This window comes from Merops nubicus, unplaced genomic scaffold (assembly GCF_000691845.1).
Source record: "Merops nubicus isolate BGI_N331 unplaced genomic scaffold, ASM69184v1 scaffold7709, whole genome shotgun sequence".
In the NCBI taxonomy this organism is placed as follows: domain Eukaryota; kingdom Metazoa; phylum Chordata; class Aves; order Coraciiformes; family Meropidae; genus Merops; species Merops nubicus.
Genome location: NW_008630155.1, coordinates 1,540 through 23,872, shown reverse-complemented (window position 1 = coordinate 23,872; position 22,333 = coordinate 1,540). Strand labels below are relative to the sequence as shown.

At 48.7% G+C, this 22,333-nt stretch overlaps 1 protein-coding gene across 2 annotated transcripts in view; it reads left to right on the top strand.

The window, feature by feature from the left end:
• INTS9 (integrator complex subunit 9) overlaps nucleotides 1–21,372 on the top strand; it is a 71,433-nt gene extending 50,061 nt beyond the window's left edge. For both annotated transcript variants that reach the window (XM_008947174.1, XM_008947176.1), the window contains 5 exons: nucleotides 1,659–1,783; nucleotides 4,246–4,413; nucleotides 17,111–17,209; nucleotides 19,384–19,521; nucleotides 21,196–21,372. In XM_008947174.1, coding sequence (XP_008945422.1) covers nucleotides 1,659–1,783; nucleotides 4,246–4,413; nucleotides 17,111–17,209; nucleotides 19,384–19,521; nucleotides 21,196–21,372 — 707 coding nt within the window. The remainder of the gene's footprint in view (nucleotides 1–1,658; nucleotides 1,784–4,245; nucleotides 4,414–17,110; nucleotides 17,210–19,383; nucleotides 19,522–21,195) is intronic.
• The last annotated feature ends 961 nt before the right edge of the window (nucleotides 21,373–22,333 follow it).

Below are 22,333 nucleotides of genomic sequence, written 5' to 3'. Positions count from 1 at the left end.
ATTCTATTTGCACAGGGTAAATATAACCACATCATGATCACTGATACTTAGCCAGCAGCAGATTTTTAGGCTAGCAATTAGCTTGTCTTTATCAGAAGAATGAGGCCCAAGATGGAATGTCAGATGCTGTGCTGGATGCTGAACTTCCTGTGGTGAAGTTTGAAGGACATTTTTTCTCGCTGTCTATAGGAGAGATCCAGCCAGTGCTCTCCTCAGGGTGATGTAAGAAGGTGGCTGTCTAAATCTAGACTGAAGTCTCTGTATTTGAGATTCCTTTAAGTCACCCTTTTACACAGCCTGGGCAGATAGTAGAGAAATGCCTCATGCTGTGTTCTGGCAAGGCTTGGTGGCTCAGGGCTGTGCTGCACTCGGCAGGTTGTCCTTTGAGGCCCTGTGGTGCAGAACAGTCCAGCAGATAAGTCTTCCATGCATCTCTTTCTCTTTTCCTCAGTCTGTACTTACCAAAATCATATCAATTTTTCCTTTTTAGCATTCCACTTCTGCAATCTATCCCACAATTATCAGGTAGATAGTGATGGCTTAAGCTTTTCTGTGTCATTAGCTGGTGACTCCCAGAATCAAGTGGCTACATGTATCATAGAATTGTTTTGGTTAGAAGAGACCTTTCAGATCATCAAGTCCAACTGTTCCCCAGCACTGCCAGGTCCCCACTGACCCATGTCCCTCACACCACATCTCCACAGCTTGGAAACCCCTCCAGGGATGGGGACTCCCCCACTGCCCGGGGCAGCCTGGCACAGCCCTGGAAGAACTGACTCATCCTACACTGTGTCACCTCTGAGGCCTACATTTTTTATTCACAAAAAAAATAAGATTTTCCTATAGTATTCTTAAGGTTGTACTGCTCTTTTTGTGAGTAAAAGCCCATTCAGTGCAGGAGTTTTCCCTGGCAAACCTCTAATCTGATTTTTAAAAGTCAATAATAAGAGCACAAAGGGAAGTTAAGACTTGCTAGGTCTAATAAAGATACCAACTAATGAAGTTAACACAGCCTGTCTCTCCTGTATGGCCCCTACCACAAGCAACCCTCAGTTCATACTGAACTAGAACTGCTCTGCTGGCATAACTAGAATCCCCAGTTGCCTCTCCCTTCAACTGGAGGGATCCCTGCAGGTCCTCTTGGTTTGTATTGACATGTGGACCCTTGAGCCTGGCACTTCAATTTGAAAATAAATGTATATAGTACAAGGAAAAAGAGAAGTCAGGAGGTAGCCTCTCTGCAGCAGAGGACATTGATGCATGTCTATCAGGATAGGATCTTCATGCTGCATTTTTGTCAGAGTGAAAAACAAGGTGACATTTGGGTTACTTTATGATAGCAAAAAAAATGTAGCCCTCTCTTACAGGATCTGATTAAAAATAAGAGGTGATAGTTTTGTCTTGATTGAATTTGTTACAAAAATCATGCAATAATGTGTTCAAATGAAATAGTATGCTCTGTTGATTAAGGTAAGACTAATTGTGGGCATAATTTTCATCAGATTAACTGAAAATAACAGGTGGGGGAAGAAAGGAAGAGAAATCTATAAGAGAATTAACATTGCTGAAGAACAGCTTGACTAGACTGGGTTCAGGGAGGTATTGGGCCATCTTTGCTCTGAACAGGCATTCAGTGTTTTCAATATTTCTCTTTTCAGAACCTGATTTCTCTTATCTGGATGCCCTGGCTCCTTATCAACCCTTGGCAATGAAATGTGTTTACTGTCCCATTGACACAAGACTGAATTTTATTCAAGTGTCCAAATTACTCAAAGAAGTCCAGGTAATGAATTTTCCCTTGCCTCTTCTTCTGTTTCCTCATGCACCTGAAATAATGCTTTAAAAACTGACTCCTGCTCCAAAATGAATGTGGCATGACTGCCAGTCTGTGCACAGCCTGGCTAGAAGTTGCCTAAAAGCTTTGAGTGCAGACCAAATGGCATGTTCATGCCTTTCCTCTTTTTTACCTATATATAATTACAATAAATGAGCCAGCATATGCTCAGGGGCCAGGAAGACCAACAACATCCTGGCTTGTGTCAGCAATGGTGTGCCCAGCAGGAGCAGGGCAGGGATTGTCCCCCTGCACTCAGCACTGGGGAGGCTGCACCTCAAATCCTGGGGTCAGTTTTGGGCCCCTCCCTCCCAGCAGGACCTTGAGGGGCTGGAGCGTGGCCAGAGAAGGGCAACAGAGCTGCTGGGGAAGGGTCTAGAGGCCAAGTGGGGGGAGGAGCAGCTGAGGGAGCTGGGGGCGCTGAGCCTGGAGCAAAGGAGGCTCAGGGGAGACCTTCTGGCTCTCAATGGCTCCCTGCGAGGAGGTTGGAGCCAGATCAGTCTCTTCTCCCAAGGAACAAGCAATAATACAAGAGGAAACAGCCTCTAGTTGCAACAAGGGAGGTTTAGGTTGGCCCTGAGGAACAATTTCTTGCCCTTGAGGGCTGCCCAGGGCTGTGCCAGGCTGCCCAGGGCAGTGGTGGAGTCCCCACCCCTGGAGGGGTTCCCAAGCCATGGAGATGTGGGGTGAGGGACACGGGGCAGTGGGGACCTGGCAGTGCTGGGGAACAGCTGGACTTGATGATCTTGGATGTCTCTTCCAACTAAAACTATTCTATGATTCTATGAGAATAGCTTTTTTTCCATTACTCTTTTTCTTGTTTGTCTGCTCAAGCCTGGCTGATCCTAACACAGCCTTAATACCAAGTGCTGAGTATCCTCAATGCTCTCAGCTTTAACCATCTCTGCTCTTTATCCAGCACTTGATACTTGCTTGGGTCCTTGTGCTGGTGTTCCCAAGTTTCACTCTCACCTTTCTTCCAAATCCACTGCTTTCCTGACTCGGTGTGCAAAATCCAGAATTCTCCTCTGCAGGAGGAAGGCCAGAGTGTTCATGTAATCTCTGCTTTCCCCCTTGACTCTTTTTAGCTTTAGTGGCCTCTCATTGTCCATCCAATTTGATTCTACTGAAATTTGCTTTCTGAACCATGATATAATTAAAATTATACCCATTTTTTTTTTCCTGGCTGAGCTTTTCTCTCTATTCTATCTTCAACTTGTCGAACACAAGATTACATATTCTTCTAAACCTCTTTATAATGTCTAGATCATTTTATTTCATTGTTCTGTGACCTGGCTCATCACTACACAACTGATAACAATTACTGCTCTCCTTCAGACAAGCATCTTCTCTCTGTCCAGTTCAAGGAGCTACTGGAGAGAGTCCAGCAGAGGCTGGGAAGCTGCTGAGGGGCTGGAGCATCTCTGTGCCAGGCCAGGCTGAGAGCCCTGGGGCTGCTGAGCTGGAGAAGAGAAGCCTCAGAGGGGATCTGAGCAGTGCTGAGCAAGAGCTAAAGGGCCCCGGGGGGCAAGAGGCTGGGGCCAGACTCTGCTCAGTGGTGCCCAGGGACAGGACAAGGGGCAACGGGCACCAACTGGAACCCAGGAGGTGCCACCTGAGCAGGAGGAGAAACTTCTCTGCTGGGAGGGTGGCAGAGCCTGGCCCAGGCTGCCCAGAGAGGCTGGGGAGGCTCCTGCTCTGGAGAGATCCCAAACCCTCCTGGCTGAGCCCCTGGGCACCCTGCTGGGGGTGAGCTGCTGGAGCAGGGGGGGGATGAGATGATCCCCAGAGGTCCCTTCCAACCCCACCATGCTGGGATTCAGTGATCCCACTTTACTTCTGATGTATAATGCTGTTTCCAAAGCAGTCTGTAGGAACACTGGCTCACCCATTAGCTTCCTTAAATCCTGTGGTGATTCTTCAGGCAACCAGCCTGCTCGTGCTATGTTAATGTATTGCTTACAAGTCATGAAAGCTCAGCATTGATTATTGTGGGAACGTTTGTGCAGCCTTACATATTGACATCTCTGCCTCACCCCGTGCCATTTTGTGATGGTCTCCACCACTGCTGTCATTTGCTTCCAATTTGGAAGGAAAAACTATTGAATAGTCTTCTTTTTTTTTCCCCTTATGGCAGCTGACGTGGGTGCTGACATTGCAGTGGTGATTAAAGACACAAATTTAGGCCTTGTTGCTCTGTTGTATGCATAGCAAAGGCTGCCTGATCCTGGAACAGTCTATTCCAGTAAGGACTGGATCTTCTGGACTGCCTCTTTTGGGTGTTGTCTTCACACAAAGAAACGAGCTCTCTAACAACAACCTGCAAACCTTAGGGCAGCGCTGGCGGCTGCGGGGCAGCGCACAGAGCCCACCGACCCTTTTCTGTGAGTCCCTGCACTCTTCTCTTCCAGCCCCTGCACGTGGTGTGCCCGGAGCAGTACACGCAGCCCCCTCCCAGCCAGGCCCACCGCACAGACCTGATGGTGGACTGCCAGCCCCCTCCCATGGCCTACCACAGGGCAGAGGTCCTCACCCTGCCCTACAAGCGCCGCTACGAGAAGATCGAAATCATGCCAGAGGTAAGAGAAGGGTGGGGGGGATTGGTGGCTGGCTGCTCCTGCAGCCAAATCCCAGCTCTTGCTTTGGTGCCTGTTTCACCAGAGGCATCTCGTTGCTGTGAGGTGCTGTTGGCTGTGATGCTGTAAAGCACTTTCTAGCAAATGGAGGGCCAAGGGTGAAGCGTTTCTGAGAGGGAATTTCAATGTGTGACCTCATTGGGCTGACAGTCAGCTGGAGATGAGGCAGCGGGTGCCCAGAGCCTGGCTTGGGTCAGCACTGGTGTGGCCAGCAGGAGCAGGGCAGGGATTGTCCCCCTGCACTCAGCACTGGGGAGGCTGCACCTCAAATCCTGGAGTCAGTTTTGGACCCCTCCTTCCAAGAACGACCTTGAGGGGCTGGAGCGTGGCCAGAGAAGGGCAACGGAGCTGAGGAAAGGTCTCTCCTGAGCCAAAGGACCTGAGAGTGCTGAGCCTGGAGCAGAGGAGGCTCAGGAGAGACCTTCTGGCTCTGCACAGCTCCTGACAGGAGCCGGGAGCCAGGGGGGGGTCGGGCTCTGCTCCCAAGGAACAAGTGACAGGACAAGAGGAAAGGGCCTCTAATTGCAACAAGGGAGGTTTAGGTTGTCCCTGAGGAACAATTTCTTGCCCTGGAGGGTTGCCCAGGGCTGTGCCAGGCTGCCCAGGGCAGTGGTGGAGTCCCCACCCCTGGAGGGGTTCCCAGGCCATGGGGCTGTGGTGCTGAGGGACGTGGGGCAGTGGGGACCTGGCAGGGCTGGGGGATGGTTGGACTCTGTGATCTTTAAAGGTCTTTTCCAACCAAAACAATTCTACGATTCTTTTAAAAAAACATTGTGGGCAAAGAAAAACATGTTCAGGTTAATTGTCCTTTGCCAGGATATATCACCTCTCAAAACAGGGAACAAAAGGCAATCTCTGCTGGCCACCTGTGGGGCAAGCCAGTTGAAGTATGAGTAAATTAAGGCATTGCAGTTTGAATTAGTGGCCCAGAGCCATGGAAGGGATCTGAAGAGTCTGGGAGTTAGTAGCCAGGGGTTGTCTTTCTGCTTCCCCAGCTCTGCCTGCCATGAGAATTACCCTTGCCCTTGAGGAGCAATGTTCAGTCTGATGATAAAGGCATCGTAATGAAATGGCTCATTTGTATTACAACAGTTTCAAGAATTAGTTAAGTCCTACCAACTGCTGATGTCCAACAGGTTAATGGGTTGCTTGTAGCCATCTATAATGTGCATTACTTATTCCTGCAACATCTATTAATAATTTATTAACCCCATAAATCAAGTATAAATGTACCCATAATACGAACGGTGAGCGAGGTTCTAACAGAGGTGATCTTCAAATATTTTTTTGGACAATCCAATCAGCTCAAGTGTGTCTTTGGATCAAAGGTGGCAGCAGCTTTTTACAAGCAGGCCTTATTGCCCTTTGGAAACTTTTGAATATGTTACTCTACTTTTCCTTGGAGAGCAGAGGGAGGAAGTTCCCTTAGTTAAGGCAAACATGGAGGGCAGAGCTGGTAGCCACATACAAAATCCCTTGGCCAACCCACTACACCCATTCCTACCATTTTATATGTGTCTGCTTTGTGCATGAATTCTGTCAGGAGCCTGCCCAGCCACCATTAGAGACTGCCAGAGACACTGAGGGGTTTTTTAATTAGAAAACAGACTTGGATGCAACTCCTTCATGGCATGTATATTTAATTGGTTTGGAAATTTGCATGTTTATTGGATCCTATTAAACCTAAGACTAATAAAACGTGGCTCCAGTTCAGCAGCATGACCAAAACAATTCTTGCATCCTGAGTGCAGAGAGCCAGCACGTGCCTACCCTCGTATTTTGACTCCACTGAAGCTTTGTGTTTTCCCCTAAAACTGGGAGGGTGTTTGTGAGCCTCTGCATCTGAGCTGTCCCTTGTGGCAGCCCTGGGAGGAGGGCAGACACCAGCTTCCCTGCAAGCAGGATGCAAATTACCACAGAGGTGACATGAATATTCACCAACCCTCAGACATTTCGAAGTTCCTGTCAAGGGAGAGGGTTCTCTCAAAGCCTGGCTGGTCCCTGGGAGTCTCAGGCACAGTTTCTTCCTCTGTCGGGGTCTCTGCATGATCAGCCCAAGTCTAAAGCCCAACAAGCAGCTGACATTGGGAAGGAGGCTGCAGGCTGTGAGTTCCCTGGCTGAGCTTGTCAGTGCCATGCTCATGGGGCTCACCACATCAGAAAACCAGCCAGGGTTTCTCTTGTTAGCCTGGCTGTTGGCAGCAAGATCCCTGACACCTGAGGCTCCAGAGGCCGTGTGGATTCGGTCACACTGGCAGCCACTGATGTGAAAATGCTCTCCAGTTCTCAAACCTGGATCTCCAGTGGGTTTTAGGTGCTGCCTGTCACTGGAGGGAATGAATTCTTCCTTTACCTCTAGGTAAAAAGAATGCTTTGAAACCAAAGCACTTCCCAAAACTGCTGGGATGTTGGAGGGAGGATGCACTGTAAACAATTTGATATTCACCAACCTGGGAATGGGTATCAAGGAAACACATTGAAAAAGAGAACTGGTTTCTACTGTGTTCACTCTAACTTGGAGAATTTGAGCAGAAAGCTGCACAGACAGGAATATTGGCAGAATGACCCTTCTTTTCCCTCTAACAAATAATGCCAAATTATTTTCACACAGGAGTCCTAATTTCAAAGCTATCTGTACTCAGGGAGCAGAAACATCTCATGATTTTCCACATCCAGGTCTTCTCCCTGTTTCCAAAGCCACACTTACCAACCCATTGCAAAAAGCTACTTGGTATGTAATGATACTCCTGAAAAGACTTTTTAATAGGATACAAAAATTAAGTAGACCAGATCATCACCTCTGAGATTTTCAGGGAATCTGTTCTCCTTCCCCATTGGTGTCAATCAGGTCGTGTTTGCTTGTCTCAGGGAGTTCTTTGGGCATGGGACCCATTAGAGGTTGTGTGCCTGCCTCTGGCTCAGGCCTGTCAAGAGGATGCCATTCCCCAGCACTGAGCCAAGTCATCCTCAGAAAGATCTTGCTCATTCTTTGTAAGGGAACTTGCTAGAGGAGTAGCAATGCCAGCTTCATAGTGATGCCAGGCTGTCTCCCCAGGGTGATCTCTAGTTCAGCATGGCTTCAGCACGTCACCCTGTGAGGCTCGTGTCTGCTTCCAGCTTGCACTGCAGTGTGGTGATAAGGCATGGGAGGGATGGCACATTCTCCCCACCCTCTCTGACTTTGAGCCTTAGCAGCACAGCTGATAGCTGCTGAGAAGTGTAACTGTGTAATCTCTCCTACTCTGGGTCACCAGCCACAACAAAGGATCATTGTTTGGTTTTCAACTGAACAGGAGGAGGAAGAGATTTTGTCTGGGGCTTGTATTTCCTTCAATGATAACCCCTTAAATAATCTCCTTACCTCCCTAATACTTTCATGTGGCATCTGCATGGCTTGCTTCATCCCCTCTCCCAGCAGGAGAGCCCTGTCTGTCTGTCCCATTGTGCAGAGAGGTCATTAGGATGCTGGGTTGGAGATGCTGATTCTGGTGGCCTCTTGGTGTCAGGCAGGGTTTTCACAGGAGTGGGCAAAAATGCCTGTAACTTCCCTGTCTGATGAGTGAGTAGTGCAAGACAGGATTGAAGATGTCATAGATGAGGCTCCCTGGTGGGGAATATCTGCAGCTTCATGTCACCTTCTCTGTACTTTCATCCAGGAAGACTTTAATGGTGCCTGAATATACAGGAACTTCTATACTGCAAGGAAGGGGCATTTGTTTCATATGGGCTACCACCAGCTCTGGGGTTCTGTGTAGGCTGAAGTGGCCATCAGGAAGGGTATTTTATAGCTCCTAGAAAACTTTACAAATGCTTATTAGTTGTCAAAACTGTGTTAGCCAAAAATGGAATGATAAAATCCACTCTGGGAAAAAAAGGAGCTGCCAGATCTGCTCCAGGGGTAGGACTTGTGTCTGAAGTACAGCTAAAAGTCTGGTAAAAGAAGGTCTACTCCAGTGAAGTCCTGATTAGGGCCCTCTCCTAAGATCCAGAGCCCCTTCTCAGAAATAGCCACGTGCTCCAACTTCTGTCTGGATTCCTGAAGCTTTTGAAAACCAAGGAGTGGGCTCAGCATGGTTTCAGTCAGTACAGACTGGCAGTAGGGCAGCTGAGATCTCGTTGCCAAAACTGGCTCCGTGGCTCAGACTCTGCCCTTTCAGCCTGATGTGAACGTATTTATAGTGCTGGAGCTTGTCTGCATGTCAATCACTTCAGTGAAGAGCACGTCAGGTCAGGCAGGACTGCTGTATGTTAATGAGATTTACACTCAGAGCAGCTTTCAGCAGTCCCAAGGCCCCAGGCTGGGATGGCTCTCAGAGGTGTTGTGGAAACCTTGACACTTCAACTAATTTGTTCTTCTCAGCCTCTGCCTTTCACTTTAAAAAATAATAATAAAAAAAAAAGGACTGCTTCCTGGAAATTGGTTAGGCATTGTCTGTTCACAGGAGAACGATGGGAAAATGGAAAACACCTTCTGGAGCAAACAGATAAATTAAACAGTGGTGTCTGAGCAAATAATGTGCCTGTGGTTTAATTACAGCTGAACAATGGTGCGGATCGCTTGCCTTCGGAGCAGACTGACTTCAGAGAGGGCTCTGTGGTTTTAAAATACTCTATTTGCAAGTTCTTCAGGACACAGGCCAGTAGAGGAGAGTGTGAATATGCAACACAGCCCAAGATGAAGTGAAATTATAAGGAGCTGTTGCAAAGAATGAGGAGAACAGCTACTTGGCAGCCCATTATAATTGCGTAGCTCTCACTCCACCCTCCTCTTCTCCTGTCTTCACTTCTCTCTCCACATAGGATGTTGCCAATTCCTTTTTGAGAGAAAGACAAAATGTGGCTTTTGTCTTACCTCTCCAACTTCCTGCCATGTTTCAGGGGCTGAAGGGTTTTAATTTCTGTCTTTCTTCTAACACTCAACTTATTTTGGTGACCCCACATTACCAGATCTCCTGACCTCTCTGTTCCTTTTCCCCTGACTGTTCCCCCCTTGTACAAAGATAAGGCAGTGCTGGGATAATGGTTGCACTTGATGATCTTAAAGGTCCCTTCTAACCAAAATAATTCCATGATTCTAAGGTGCCATAGCCTCAGTTGCCACAGAGGAAGTACAACCAGCCTGCTTGCTTCTACTGCTCCCATTCCTCCCTCAGCTCCAAGCTCACCAAATCCACTCTCTGTGAAATTGCCTGGGCTCCCTCCCTCATTCTAGCACAGGCCCTCTCTGAGCTTGACTTCACTTTTTGACATTCCACCAAAACAATGCTTGTCCTAGCTTTTCCCAACCTTTTCTTAGACAAAGCCCAAGCCACTGTGACCTGCTGTCTTCCTGGCTTACAACATCAGTGTTCAGTGCAATCAGCTGCCCTTGTCTTCTTAAAAATACCTCCCACCTCACCTCTGTGTCTTCTCTCTCCTGGCTGTGCAGCCTCCCATGCTTCTGCAGAGAATTCTCCTCCCTCCTCCCCTCTTTTGTGGGCTTTGAATGTGTTATCCTTCATTTCCTTTGCTGTTTCTTTTTTGTCTGTACCTTTTCCCTGGTTGGTCTTACCCACAGATTGTCCCATTTGGATTGATGGAACTCAGGTCTGCTCCTCTGCTCCCAGCCTGCCCACACTGATATCTGGGTTTGCTTCTCCCTCTTTTTTGGTGTCTGGCTGTAAGATAACACTCTTTTCTAGCCAAGCTCTCATCTCTCTCCTCCCAATCCACTTCAACAACAGCACATTCTGGCTTGACTTTCTGACCCATAAACTGGTGACTACATTTTGAATATTTTGAGGGATGTGCTTTGCCTATCTGTTGAATGACTCATCTTTTGCATCTATAAGCTCCTTGCCTTTAATTTGAAGATATTTCACATACTTGCTTCCCCTACCTGTTATTTTTCATTCCAGTTTGAGGCCAGTTTCTGCTTCTGTTGGTTCTGGCTTTCACTTCTCTCCTAAGTTCCTCAAACAACTGTCTCCTGCCTGCTCCCAGTCTCTGCAGCATCCTGAGGAAGAGCTTCATCAAATAGCCATAAACCTACTTCTTAAATACTTCCTGATGTCTTTTGGCACAGGATTGGCAAAAAGCCACTGGTTAGCTTTAGTCCTGAGACTGCTGTTCATAATCCCACCCAGGATTATCTCCTGTTGGTTGTCAGGGTGTAGATGTGGATTGATGCCCAGGCTCTGGGGACAAGGGTCATCATCTTGATCTGGAGCCCATGTCCATTAGCTGAACATGGAAGATGTACATGGAAAAGAAGAGGTTTGGTTCTTTGCTCAAAACTGCAGGACTAGCCCTTCAGCCTGGTTTATTTCCAGCCAGCACTAGATGTTGGATCTGTGGAAGAGTAAAGCTAAAATTTAGGCATTTGCAAGCAATAGTATCAAAAACTTTAGATATTTATACTGCCATTCTTCATCCACTGAAGTTAACGAGACTTTAAAATCTGCTCCAGAGAAAATTGTAGCAGACCCACAGAGACTGAAAGATCTATCAAGTTAGGCTTAGTTTAACAACCTAATCATCCTAAGACAGCTGGATTCTGTAAAATGTGAGGGTGAAACCAGACATCACCCCCTAGTGATTACATAGATGCCCTCAGTTCTAGGAGGCTTGATCTTGGTTGGAAATGCCCTTTCTCCTTGAAGTCTCATTAGAAAGATTCCTCAATTTCCATTCTCCTGCCCAATGGCCTGCAGCATGTTTGTGCCTTGTTTGATATGCTTGCTGGTCATGGATACTTACTCCACAGGCACATTTAAATCTTTAGACCTTTCCCCCTCAGTGCATGTGTTTGACCACATATCTATTTGTTTCCTCTGCAGGATCTGATACTTGCAGATTTCCTGCACTCAGACTCAGCCTGATTTAGCAAATGGTGTAAAGCCAAGGCTGGATCTGTTGGAGACTCCTGCCCACACTGTAATCTCTTGGGCATTTCTGTGTCATGTTTCAAGTGACTCAACAACAGAACTCCTGGTACTTAAGTAGTGAAGGGGTAAGAAGAGGCAGGGAGGTAGGAGGTGAGGTAAGGGGTCTTTTTTTCCAAACATCACCATCCAGATATAAGTTGCAGGATGAAGACCATGTTTTTTCTTCTCTTTACAAAACCAACTATACAGATCATCCCTGCTTGTGAAAGGGCTACTGCGTAGCTTTTAAGAAAGTGGAATTCTTGGGCAGTCTTTTCCTGTTAAAAGTACACTGGGAAGATGCTTTCCTGCACCCAAAAGTTGGATTTGGTGTGTGTGTGGAGGGCTGGAGGATGTGGCAAGTTGTTCTTTGTTCAGGTTTTGCTGAGGACTACTGATTTTAAAAACTTTTATGAAACTGTGAGCAGTAGAGCCTGGTCAACTCCTCCTGAAGGCAGCAGATCTTAAAGTCATGGAGTCACAGAGTGCTTTGGGCTGGAAGGGACCTGTAAAGGTCACCTTGTCCAACCCCCCTGCAGTGAGCAGGGATATCCCAAACTAGGATGCTCAGAGCCAGGGATGGGGCCTCCACTACCTCTCTGGGCAGCCTGTTCCAGGGTTTCACCACCCTCATAATAAAGAACTTCTTCCTAACTTCTAATCTAAATCTCCCCTGCTTGAGTTCAAAACCATTGCCCCTTGTCCTATAGCTACAAACCCTTGTCACCAGTCCTTCCCCAGCTCTCCTGTAGGCACCTTCTGGTACTAGCAGGCCCCCAGCAGGTCTCCCCAGCTGGAGCCTTCTCCTCTGGGGCTGCCCCAGCCCAACTCTCTCCTGCTGGGCTCCCAGCAGAGGGGTTCCCCCCTCGGGGCATTGCTGGGGCTCCTCTGGCCCCGCTCCAGCAGGTCCCTGGCTCTGCTGTGCTGAGGACTCCAGAGCTGCCCCAGCACTGCAGGGGGGTCTCCCAGAGCTGGCAGAGGGGCAGGATCCCCTCTCTCCATCTGCTGGCCACAATTCTTTTGATGCAGCCCAGTATGCAATTTGCCTTCTGGACTGATCTGGACAAGTCTTTGGGCTTCTCTAACTTTTATTTAAACAATATTTTTCTCTGATGTATGAATTGCATCCTTTTTAAGGGCTAGGACTTGTGTGGGACTCTCTTCACCTGGCAAGCTCCAAGGCTGTAAGCAATCATTTCCATCTGGAAATGGAAGTGCCCTCATGTTCCATGGCCAGAACCCAGCTGCAGTTAGTAATAATGTTTATAATGTGCCTCCAAAGATGCAAGGCACCAGCTTCAGGTTGTGAAGGCTTTTGCCCCTGCTGTTCCCACCAGAATGCTGTTCAAACCCCCACTGTCTCTGATGGCTAGAAACATCCTAATTTCCAGCCTACACATATTCATGGCTGGTCTGCACATAACTTATTCTTAATATCATGTTTTAGCATAAATAGATTTTCTCTTTTGTTGGTATTTTCCCTGTGGTGTTTCTGTAGAATAATCAAATCCTCCTTTTGGCTTTCTTTTTGCCAGGCTAAACAAGCCAAGATATTTAGTTTCCTCTTACAGGATAGCTCCTCCTGCCCTAACCCTTCACAGTATCTTATTTGAACTTAAATTACCCACAATTTACAAGTGATTCAGATGAGATCTTGCTAAGCCAAATATAATAGCAGCAGCTCATCTCTGCTAGAATTACCTGATATTTTCTGGAGTTGCATTTAGCTTTTTCATGGCTGTGTCACACTCGTGACTCAGTTCTCATGGGATGGACTAATAAATCTGGACCCTTCACCTCTGTCATCTCCAGCAGCTGCCAGCTGGCAGCAGAAATTCTCAGGATTAGCCCAGTCCCTGGTCTTGCATTTCATGCTGTTGAATTTCCTCTTGTTTTCTCACTCTGGTTCCTGAGGTCATTTACTTCCTCCTCTCTGATAGCCCAATCTTCTTTTTTACCAAGGTTGCCTCTAAAAGCTTCAGAAGGGCCTTCTAAACACTCTCTTCCTTCTGTGCTGAGGTCATTAATAAAAATTGGGTTGGAACAGGCTCCAGACTGACCTTTCAGGGACTGCAGCAACAGCCCCAGAGTTGAGTGGGGATATCTTTGCCTTACCCAGAGCTTTCCTCACTCCGGGGCTGCTGTAGGAATCCACAGTTTGTCATTTCCCACGTGGTCCCTTGCTAGTGCTTCATGAAGCAGAGTCTGGGGCTGCCCCAGTTCCCTCAGCACTTGTCTTGCCAGGGAAGGCTGTTGTGTTAGTCACACATGATCCACTCTTGATGAGCTTCTTTTTCATTTTCCTTCCATTTTCTTTATTACTGCAGTATAGCAGCATGACTCTTGGACCCCTCAGTGGGCTTTCTGAGTGCTCCCTATTGCACCAGCCCTGAACAAAACTCATCCCTGCCCCAAGGAATGCATTACAACTTTATCCTTCCCTTATTTCTTCTGAGGACTTGCAGGGTGTTGAGTTTGTCACGGGTCTGTCCTGCTCAATGGTTTCACAGCTCTGTTTCAGGTCCTGGATTTCTCCAGACTCACAGCTATGGCTCCTACCTCCAATGCAGAGGTCATAAATTTATGCACAGTTTGCAGATCTGGAAAATACACATTTAATGTTGATGTAAAAACCCAGCTGTGTCCCTCTCTATTTAGAAAACGTGTATTTAGACATGCTGCAATGTAGGGAACACGTCAGTGAATTTCAGCTCTTAAAGTGAAGGGGATTTTAGCTCCTGGTGGACTTTGCTGTGCTCCTGCTTGCTTCTCTTTGCTCCAGTCCTGGAGGGTGAAGGTCCATCTCACCTCTCTCAGCTTGGACTTGGTCTATCCCTGCTGGGTCAGTCTTCTGCACCCTCTTGAGAGCTATAGCACTTATAAAACTTGGAGGTGAAGAAGGAAAAGGGAGAAGCTTGGAGATATGTCCCAAAAATCTTAAGAAGAAATCACTGGTAGTGGCTATTGTCAGTAGAGATGCAACTTGGATGGTAAAATACTGCTGGGTGTATGTCTGAGCATGTCTGTCCCTGAGAAAATCCTCCACAGGACCAAGACCATGTGTGCTAATATTCTGATACTCTCCTGGTTTTATTCACTGATTATTCAGCCTCAATTTCTTCCTACTGTAGGAGTTTCAGATCCCCTCCTCAGTCATTGCCCAGCTCTTCACTGCCAACAAGAGGATTTTTGGCTGTTCCCTGAAGACAGCGTGTGACATTAAGCCTAGGGAGAGTTGTCCCCAATTAAGGCCTTATTAGAGACTTCAGAGTAATCTAACCCACGTAGCCTTAGTGGAGACTTCAGAGTAACCTGACGTGTGTCCTTTGTTCTGCATCAACAACCGTGCTGTGGCCAGCAGCGGTGCTTGGGCTCACACAGTGTGTGTCAGGTCTCCTTCTGCTGTGGAGAATACAATCCTATATGAAAGATTCTGCTGCAGTTTACAGTTAAAATGTCTTTCCTCTGTAGGAGCATGGGTGCACAGCTCTTATCACAGGGGCAGAACCTCCCAAGCTGACTCCTCTCCCCCTCAGCCATTACAAGTTTCACATTATCACTGGCAGTTCAGACTGCTGAGAGTCAGTGACTTTGGGGTTTTGGCTGGGCTCTGTTTTAAACTTCCCTTCACAGGAGGGATTTAAGAATAATGAAATACACAGTACACACACCCACAAGTTTGTCTCAGGGCAGTCCAAGTGCTCGTCCATGGGCAGGGGAGTGATTGGTGTGGTGTTGGTTCCCAGTGCCGTGTGTCTCCACCTTCCTGACTGCCCCGCTGCCAGCGTGTGGCATTAGACTGGTGATCATGGCTGGGAGGAAGAAGACTTTATTCTTGCCTAGTGGGGGGCTTTTCAATCTCACAGACAAAGGCACAACAAGATCCAGCCACTGAAAGCTGGACAAATTCAACCTTGAAATAAGACATGGTTTCTTAGCTGCAAGGGAGATTAAAGTTTGGAACAGCTTGGGAGAGGAAGCGGTGGCGTTGGCATTGCTTGGAGCGTGGACAAGATTTGCTATCTCTCTGAGAAAGGGTTTCTTCCCTCCAGCTTTTGGGGAGGGCTCTGTGATTTGTGTGTGCAGGAGGTCAGCAGAGAGGAGTGCAGCAGCACTGGCTGGTCTGGGCGGGTGAATTACTGGCTGTGATTAAATGACCTTCTTTGCTTTGGGTCGGTGAACTTCTGTAATAAAAGGATTGGCTGCAGGATGGAGGGGGCTGCAAGATGAAGCAATATCTGAAAGGAAATAAAAATGACCATCAGTCTTCTGTCTCTTCAACTGTTAATAATTAGAGTGTTGCTATTTACCGTGTGGTTAAAACCTGCATAGATGTTGATACTGAAGCATTTCAGAGGCAGAAGAGGACTTTGATTCTAAGCTGCTCTCTGGTTTTTAAGGATCTTTCTCGTTAAGGTGTTTGTCACTTAGCCATATATTCTTCATCAGAGCCCATTTGGTATCGATTCTCCTCTGGAAGGTGGTGGGAGTGGAAAGTGTCTTCGACCACTGCAAAGTGCAGCACAAGCCCCTGCTCCAAGTGTTCCTATTTTTAGGTCTGTGGGGAAATATGGAGCAATGATTATCGTTATATATTTTCATTCTTTCAGCCTTCAACAGCAAACTGTAATGGCTGTATTCAACTTGCCTGCTTTAAAGGTCTCAAGCAGAGTCCCAGAGAGACAGCAATCTGAATTGCTCCATGAAATGTTGGTCTCTGAGCCTCACCCATCTCACCCAGCTCTGTGTGGTGAGTCCCCAGCAGCATCTCCCCCAGGCCCAGCACACACTTCACACACCTTTGCCTTCAGGTCCCCAGTGAATAACGACAGGATGACACTTGGAGACAGCTTGGGCTGCTGGCCCCTGCAGGGTGGAGCTGCCTCTTTGCCTAGGACTAGATGGTGGCTGCAGTTGTGGACAGGACTCCAGGGCAGCCAGTGCCCAGCGTGTTGTCATCTAGAACTCCTGTGGAGGGCTAAGGGGAAAGTTTTCTGTGCTCCTGAGCACTGGTTTGGGCAGTGTTCCTTTGGAAGCATGGCTGGAAATGGAGCTTCCCAGCTGGCCAACCCCTGCAAGTCTCAGCAGGTGCCATCCTGCCCACTCCACCCTCAGTGCCAAGTGAGGATCTTGGGAGCCTGCCACTGAATTCAAAGTTGGAGCCAAGACCAAATTTTGTTTCTTTTCAGAGAAGAATCATATAAAAGGCAGTGGAAGGGTTTCTGTGCAGTGCTGTAAGGAAAAATTTCAAAGCAGTTAACAGAGCCATTGGGTTTGTAAGGACAAACCCTTTTCTTCCAGCTGTTCTGCAGCCAGAATGCTGCAGCCCTAAGGAATGGAAGGGGAGCTGCCCTTGATGTTTCATTGTCCATTGACATAAAAAGCATAATAAAGAATGAAAAATTACGTTATGAGTTTTATTAATCAAAACTGGTAGTAAAGTAGCTGAAGTCTTTTTAAACCATGTTTCTCTCTAATGGTTATGTTTTGTGAGACTTGCCTTGGTTACTGAAAACCTTGCACTGCTGGGATAATGGTGTGGAAGTCAGGAGGTTTAAGAGCTGGAAGGATGGCTGAGCAGGTGAGAGGAACACTCCATCACCCTATCAGTGGGTTTGTGTTTACAGTTCATTAGCCCATGTTTAACAATACCACCCTGCCAATTTAAATCACAGCTGGATTCTTCCAAATTTTGAGATTATCACTCTCTGAACAAAATCTTTCTTTTCCTTTAGCTTGCAGATTCGCTGGTGCCCTTGGAGATTAAGCCTGGTATTTCCTTAGCAACAGTTTCTGCTGTGTTGCATACTAAAGACAACAAGCATGTGCTGCAGGTACAGTAGAATGGGAAAGGGAGAAAAATGTCTTTACACCATGTTTCCTGCCATCTGGGACCCCAGCTGTTCTTGTGAGGCAACCCCTCCAAAAACTCTCTCCCCAGGGGCGCAGAGTCCTTGTCAGGTGCTTTGTCCTGGCATGTGTGAGTGAGGAATGGCACTTGGAGCAGAGAGTGGGATGCAAATAAATCTCTCCACCTTCTTTGTTGGCCAAGTGCCTGGCTAAGATAAAAGGGGAAGTGAGATTATTCCTGAAGAGAGGCTACAAATCATAACCCAGACACCAGGCTCAGCATCAATCAGCCTCTCGTGGATTTATTACTGAGGGTCAGAGGAGGGAGATGACCTAAAACATTAGCCATGTGAAGGGACTGTCTTCCTTAAGTTGTCCTGTTCCCCAGGAAGCAGGTTGTGCACCCCTGCACAAACTCAGGGTGTGCACTCTCCTCCTGCCACCTCCTGTAGGCTGGCACTGCAGTTCCTGGCAGCAGTGCTCTGCAGGAGGAGATGGTGTCTGCTGGACCTGCTCAGCAGTGGGTGCCCTGTCCCCTCACCCCTTTGAGCACACAGGGAACTCAGTGAAGCCACACTCTGCACAACACTGCCTCTGCTGCTGGGGCTTCTCCTCCCAGCAGAGGGATGTCTTTATTGCAGGGCCATGGGGCTTGGCCAAGGCTTTAGCTCAGTGCCCAGCAGAGAGGCTGCCTGGCTGTTCCCAAGCTGTTCCCTAGAAACACAAGACAACACTGAAACAATGGCAGAATGGCAGTGCCAGTGGTCTGAGGCTGCTCTCTCCTTTGTGGTGTTCATTTACTGTCTTCTCCACTCTGGTTCCTGATGCCAAATAAACTCAGACCTAGGCTTGAAATGCCAGAGCCCTCCTAAATGGGTGGAGGTAAGGGGGAGCTGCCAGTACTGGCTGAGCCCAGGGCCTCTGGGAGGTACAGGAGCTCTGTGGAGACAAGCCCCAAAACTCCACCTGTGAACAGAGAACCACGTGAATGATTCCTGCACAAATGCCATGGTAGATGCACAAATACCATGGCACCTGAACAGCCTTCCCTGGCTGCAGGAGGGAGCTCAGGACCTGAGAGCAGCAGGTTCAGACCGCGGTGGGAGGGACGTGGTGTTGGGAGGGGCTGGGTCTGTCCCTGCAGGGTGCTCCAGGGTGCTGGGCTTGCCTCGGGCACGTTCCCCCTTGTGCAGCCACATCCCTGCCAAATGGCCTTGCCAAAATTTTGGAGATGTTTTCCTCAGCCCCTTTTCCCCAGGGACTGAGTTGCTGGTTCGCTGGGAAAGCCCAGTGCTGACACTTCCCCCACCTAACTAACTTGGCACAGGACACACAGACTTGTTTTACATGGTAATTTCCTCCTTAATTATAATAAGTAATAGGAATCTGGTTTTCATCTGCAAGAAATGCTCTTTTAGAAGAGCTCTAAGTGCCCAGTGCTGGGTTGGCAGCCGTGGCTGCACGTGCCAGCCTTGCCTCCCCTCCGTGCTGCTGGAGGAGCCTCCTGGGAGGAGTTCAGGCAGATCCTTTCTGAACAGTCCAAAATTAAACCCAGGTCACACTCCAGTGATTTTTCAGGCACTGCAGCATCTCTCAAGCCTCCCTGTCTGTATTCACGTTCTTCCTAAAGACTCACTTGTCTGAGGCCAGCGAGATATAAATTACCCATTTTTCTCATTCCTTGAGTAGTTACTTGCTCTGAATTTGCCCATTTCTCAACTTGTTGCAACTTCAAAGTTGCTTTGACTTTTAGAGAAGCGTTTGCTGCAAGAATGCTGCAAAGCATTGACTTCTTCAAGACATGATTCCTAGAAACTATTGCAGAGTAGCTGAATGCTAAAATGGAAAGCTTCACTCGTGGATTGCCAGACAGGCCTTTTAACACAGGGAAATTTGAACAGGGCTGAATTTGTCAGAAATGTTAAGATGACAGAGATTTGAGCTAAAGCTGCTGGTTTACTTCCAGCAGTGGTGGTGTGTGTGCAGAGCTGCAGTGGAGCCCAGGGCTGGGTTTCTCCTCTCCCTTCAGCACTGCCCTGCTGCCTTTCGGTCACAGGAAACAAAATGAGTATTCCTGCTCTAGCTCATGTTCTCCCAATTAAACAATCGTAACGAGCTGCTGTGGTTCTCTGCTTTCTGTGCCCTTCTCACCCCTCAGCTCCCTCCCAAACCTCCACAACCTCCCCCTGGCAAGAAGAGGAAGCGGGTGAGTGAGGACGTGCCCGAGTGCAAGCCCCTGAGGCCGCTGCTGAGCGGCTCCATTCCCGTGGAACAGTTCGTGCAGACGCTGGAGAAGGTAACCAGCCCTTGGTGGCAAGTGTGTCAGCACTGGTGTGCCCAGCAGGGGCAGGGCAGGGATTGTCCCCCTCAACTCAGCACTGGGGAGGCTGCCCCTCAAATCCTGGGCTCAGTTTTGGGCCCCTCCCTCCCAGAAGGACCTTGAGGGGCTGGAGCGTGGCCAGAGAAGGGCAACGGAGCTGCTGGGGAAGGGTCTAGAGCCCAAGTGTGGGGAGGAGCAGCTGAGGGAGCTGGGGGTGCTGAGCCTGGAGCAAAGGAGGCTCAGGGGAGACCTTCTGGCTCTGCACAGCTCCTGACAGGAGCCTGGAGCCAGGGGGGGGTCGGGCTCTGCTCCCAAGGGACAACAGGACAAGAGGAAAGGGCCTCAAGTTGCCCCAGGGGAGGTTTCAGTTGTCCCTGAGGAACAATTTCTTGCCCTGGAGGGCTGCCCAGGGCTGTGCCAGGCTGCCCAGGGCAGTGGTGGAGTCCCCACCCCTGGAGGGGTTCCCAAGCCGTGGAGATGTGGGGTGAGGGACACGGGGCAGTGGGGACCTGGCAGGGATGGGGGAGGGTTGGACTCTATGATCCTAATGGTCTCTTGCAACCCAAACACTTCTAAGTGAGGTTCAATTGGATTTTTACTAATCCCAGAAATGTACAAAGAGCTGGCAACGAGGGGAAATAATCTCAGTGTGAGTTGACATGGAGAGAGACTAAGGAGCTGGCCCAGGACTTCAGGGAACACAGGTCCCTGCACTGGGTGTGGAGGGAGCAGTTCCCTCTGGAGTCACGTCCTGATGGAGGGGCTGCAAGTCAGTCATTCCCCTGATGTCCCATGGAAGCAGAGCTTGTGGCAGATCACTCTGGGCAGATGAATTTCCCCCATATAACTCTTGGATTCATCAGCTGATGTCCAATAAATGTGAACAGTGGGGAGAAGCTCTCCAAAGTATCAAAGTTCCTAAAAGTTCTGTGAAAATGATATGACAGAGAGGAGATCCTGGAAATGTCTCCAGTGATGGAGAAGCTTTGTGGGGAGCTCTAGGTCGGGGGGCTTAGGCAGGCAGTTGGTCACTGCTCCATGGAGCCCTGTTGTTGCCTGCATGACTCCTTGGAGAGCATCAGCAGGAGAAAGGGCAGCACTCCAAAGTATCAAAGTTCCTAAAAGTTCTGTGAAAATGATATGACAGAGAGGAGATCCTGGAAATGTCTCCAGTGATGGAGAAGCTTTGTGGGGAGCTCTAGGTCGGGGGGCTTAGGCAGGCAGTTGGTCACTGCTCCATGGAGCCCTGTTGTTGCCTGCATGACTCCTTGGAGAGCATCAGCAGGAGAAAGGGCAGCATTATGTGTGAGGTTTGCCTGGTTTTTTTTCATCAGCCTCTTTGGGGCAGTCATGTCAGCAGATGGTCATTCCTGTAGCTGCAGGAGCCATTTGTCCTCTGTGTCCCTGGAGGTTTTGCAGTTGCAGTGACCTGGAGCAGTGGGAGATGTTCTGCAGTTGCTCCATCTGCATCACTAGGGTCATATTTAGGTCAGCCCATGCGTGTCCCTGGTGCACACCCAGAGGCTGAGGATGTCTCAGTGGCACTCTGCACTTTGTAGCCATTCTCCCCTCCTTGCTGCACCCTCGTTTTTCTCCTCTGCCCCTTCTCCTGACCTGTGGTAACTTCTCCCTCCCCAACGCCACGTCCAGCACGGCTTCAGTGACGTGAAGGTGGAGGACACAGCCAAGGGCCACATCGTGCTCCTGCAGGAGGCAGAGACCCTCATCCAGCTGGAGGAGGACTCCACACACATCATCTGTGACAACGACGAGCCTCTGAGGGTGAAACTGCGTGACCTGGTTCTCAAGTTCCTGCAGAAGTTTTAGCTCCTGGACGTGGTGCTGCTCTGCAGGGAGAGGCCCCAGAGCCAAGGGCTTTCCAGAGGCTGAGCTCAGAGAGACCAGAGACCACCTTCCCCTTCAGGGAGAAGCAAGGAAGTATTTTTATTATCTATCTATTTTTTAATTTTATTTTTTTTTAACCAGGTTTCCAGATACTTTGGAGGAGATTCTTCTCCTGCAAGCTTAGGAGTTGGCATCTGGCAGGAGATATGAACCACAGAGTAACTAAATAGGGGGTGTGTGTCCAAGGTTAGGGTGAAACTGCACAGACCCCTCAGCAGTGTGTGGCCCTGCCCTTGCCTGAGAAGACTCTGTAGGAATATTAAAACAAAGGCCTTAGATATTAAGAGATTTATTAGATATTAAGAGATTTATTTTCCTCCCCACTGCTCCTTCCCGGGCACCAGACCCAACGTGCTGCCTGTGCTCCATCGAGACCCTGCACGTGTGGGACACTGGCAGGAAGGGCAGTGAGGGAGCTGGGGAGGCAAAGAGTAGAAAGGAAAACTAGAAGAGGAGGCCGTGGGTGCTGCAGCCTCACCTGCTGGGACCAGGTCTGTCCCTGAGGCTCCTCCTGGGGTCCTCTGGCATCAGTGGAGGCAGCATCTTGGGAAGATAATTTCAAAAGTACCTGAAGTAGTTAAAAACCTCCCCTGTGCCCATGGCAAACCTTTGGGATTTAACTGCCTCTTGTTTCTACCTTCCAAAGCCCTGTCCTTGCAGCCCCCACGGCCCCAAGTGCTGGCTGAAGCACTGCCTGATGCCTGCAGGTGTGGGGAGGGTTGTTCCTCCCAGAGTCAGAGCTGGGACCTAAACCGAGTTAATAACTCTGCTTTTAAAAGCAGCGACCCTTGGCTCAGATTTACCACTGCTTGGGTTTTTTTATTGGATTGTTTGGTATTTATTTGGTGTTAAAAATAAAAGGCACAGTCGGGCTGCCAAGGAG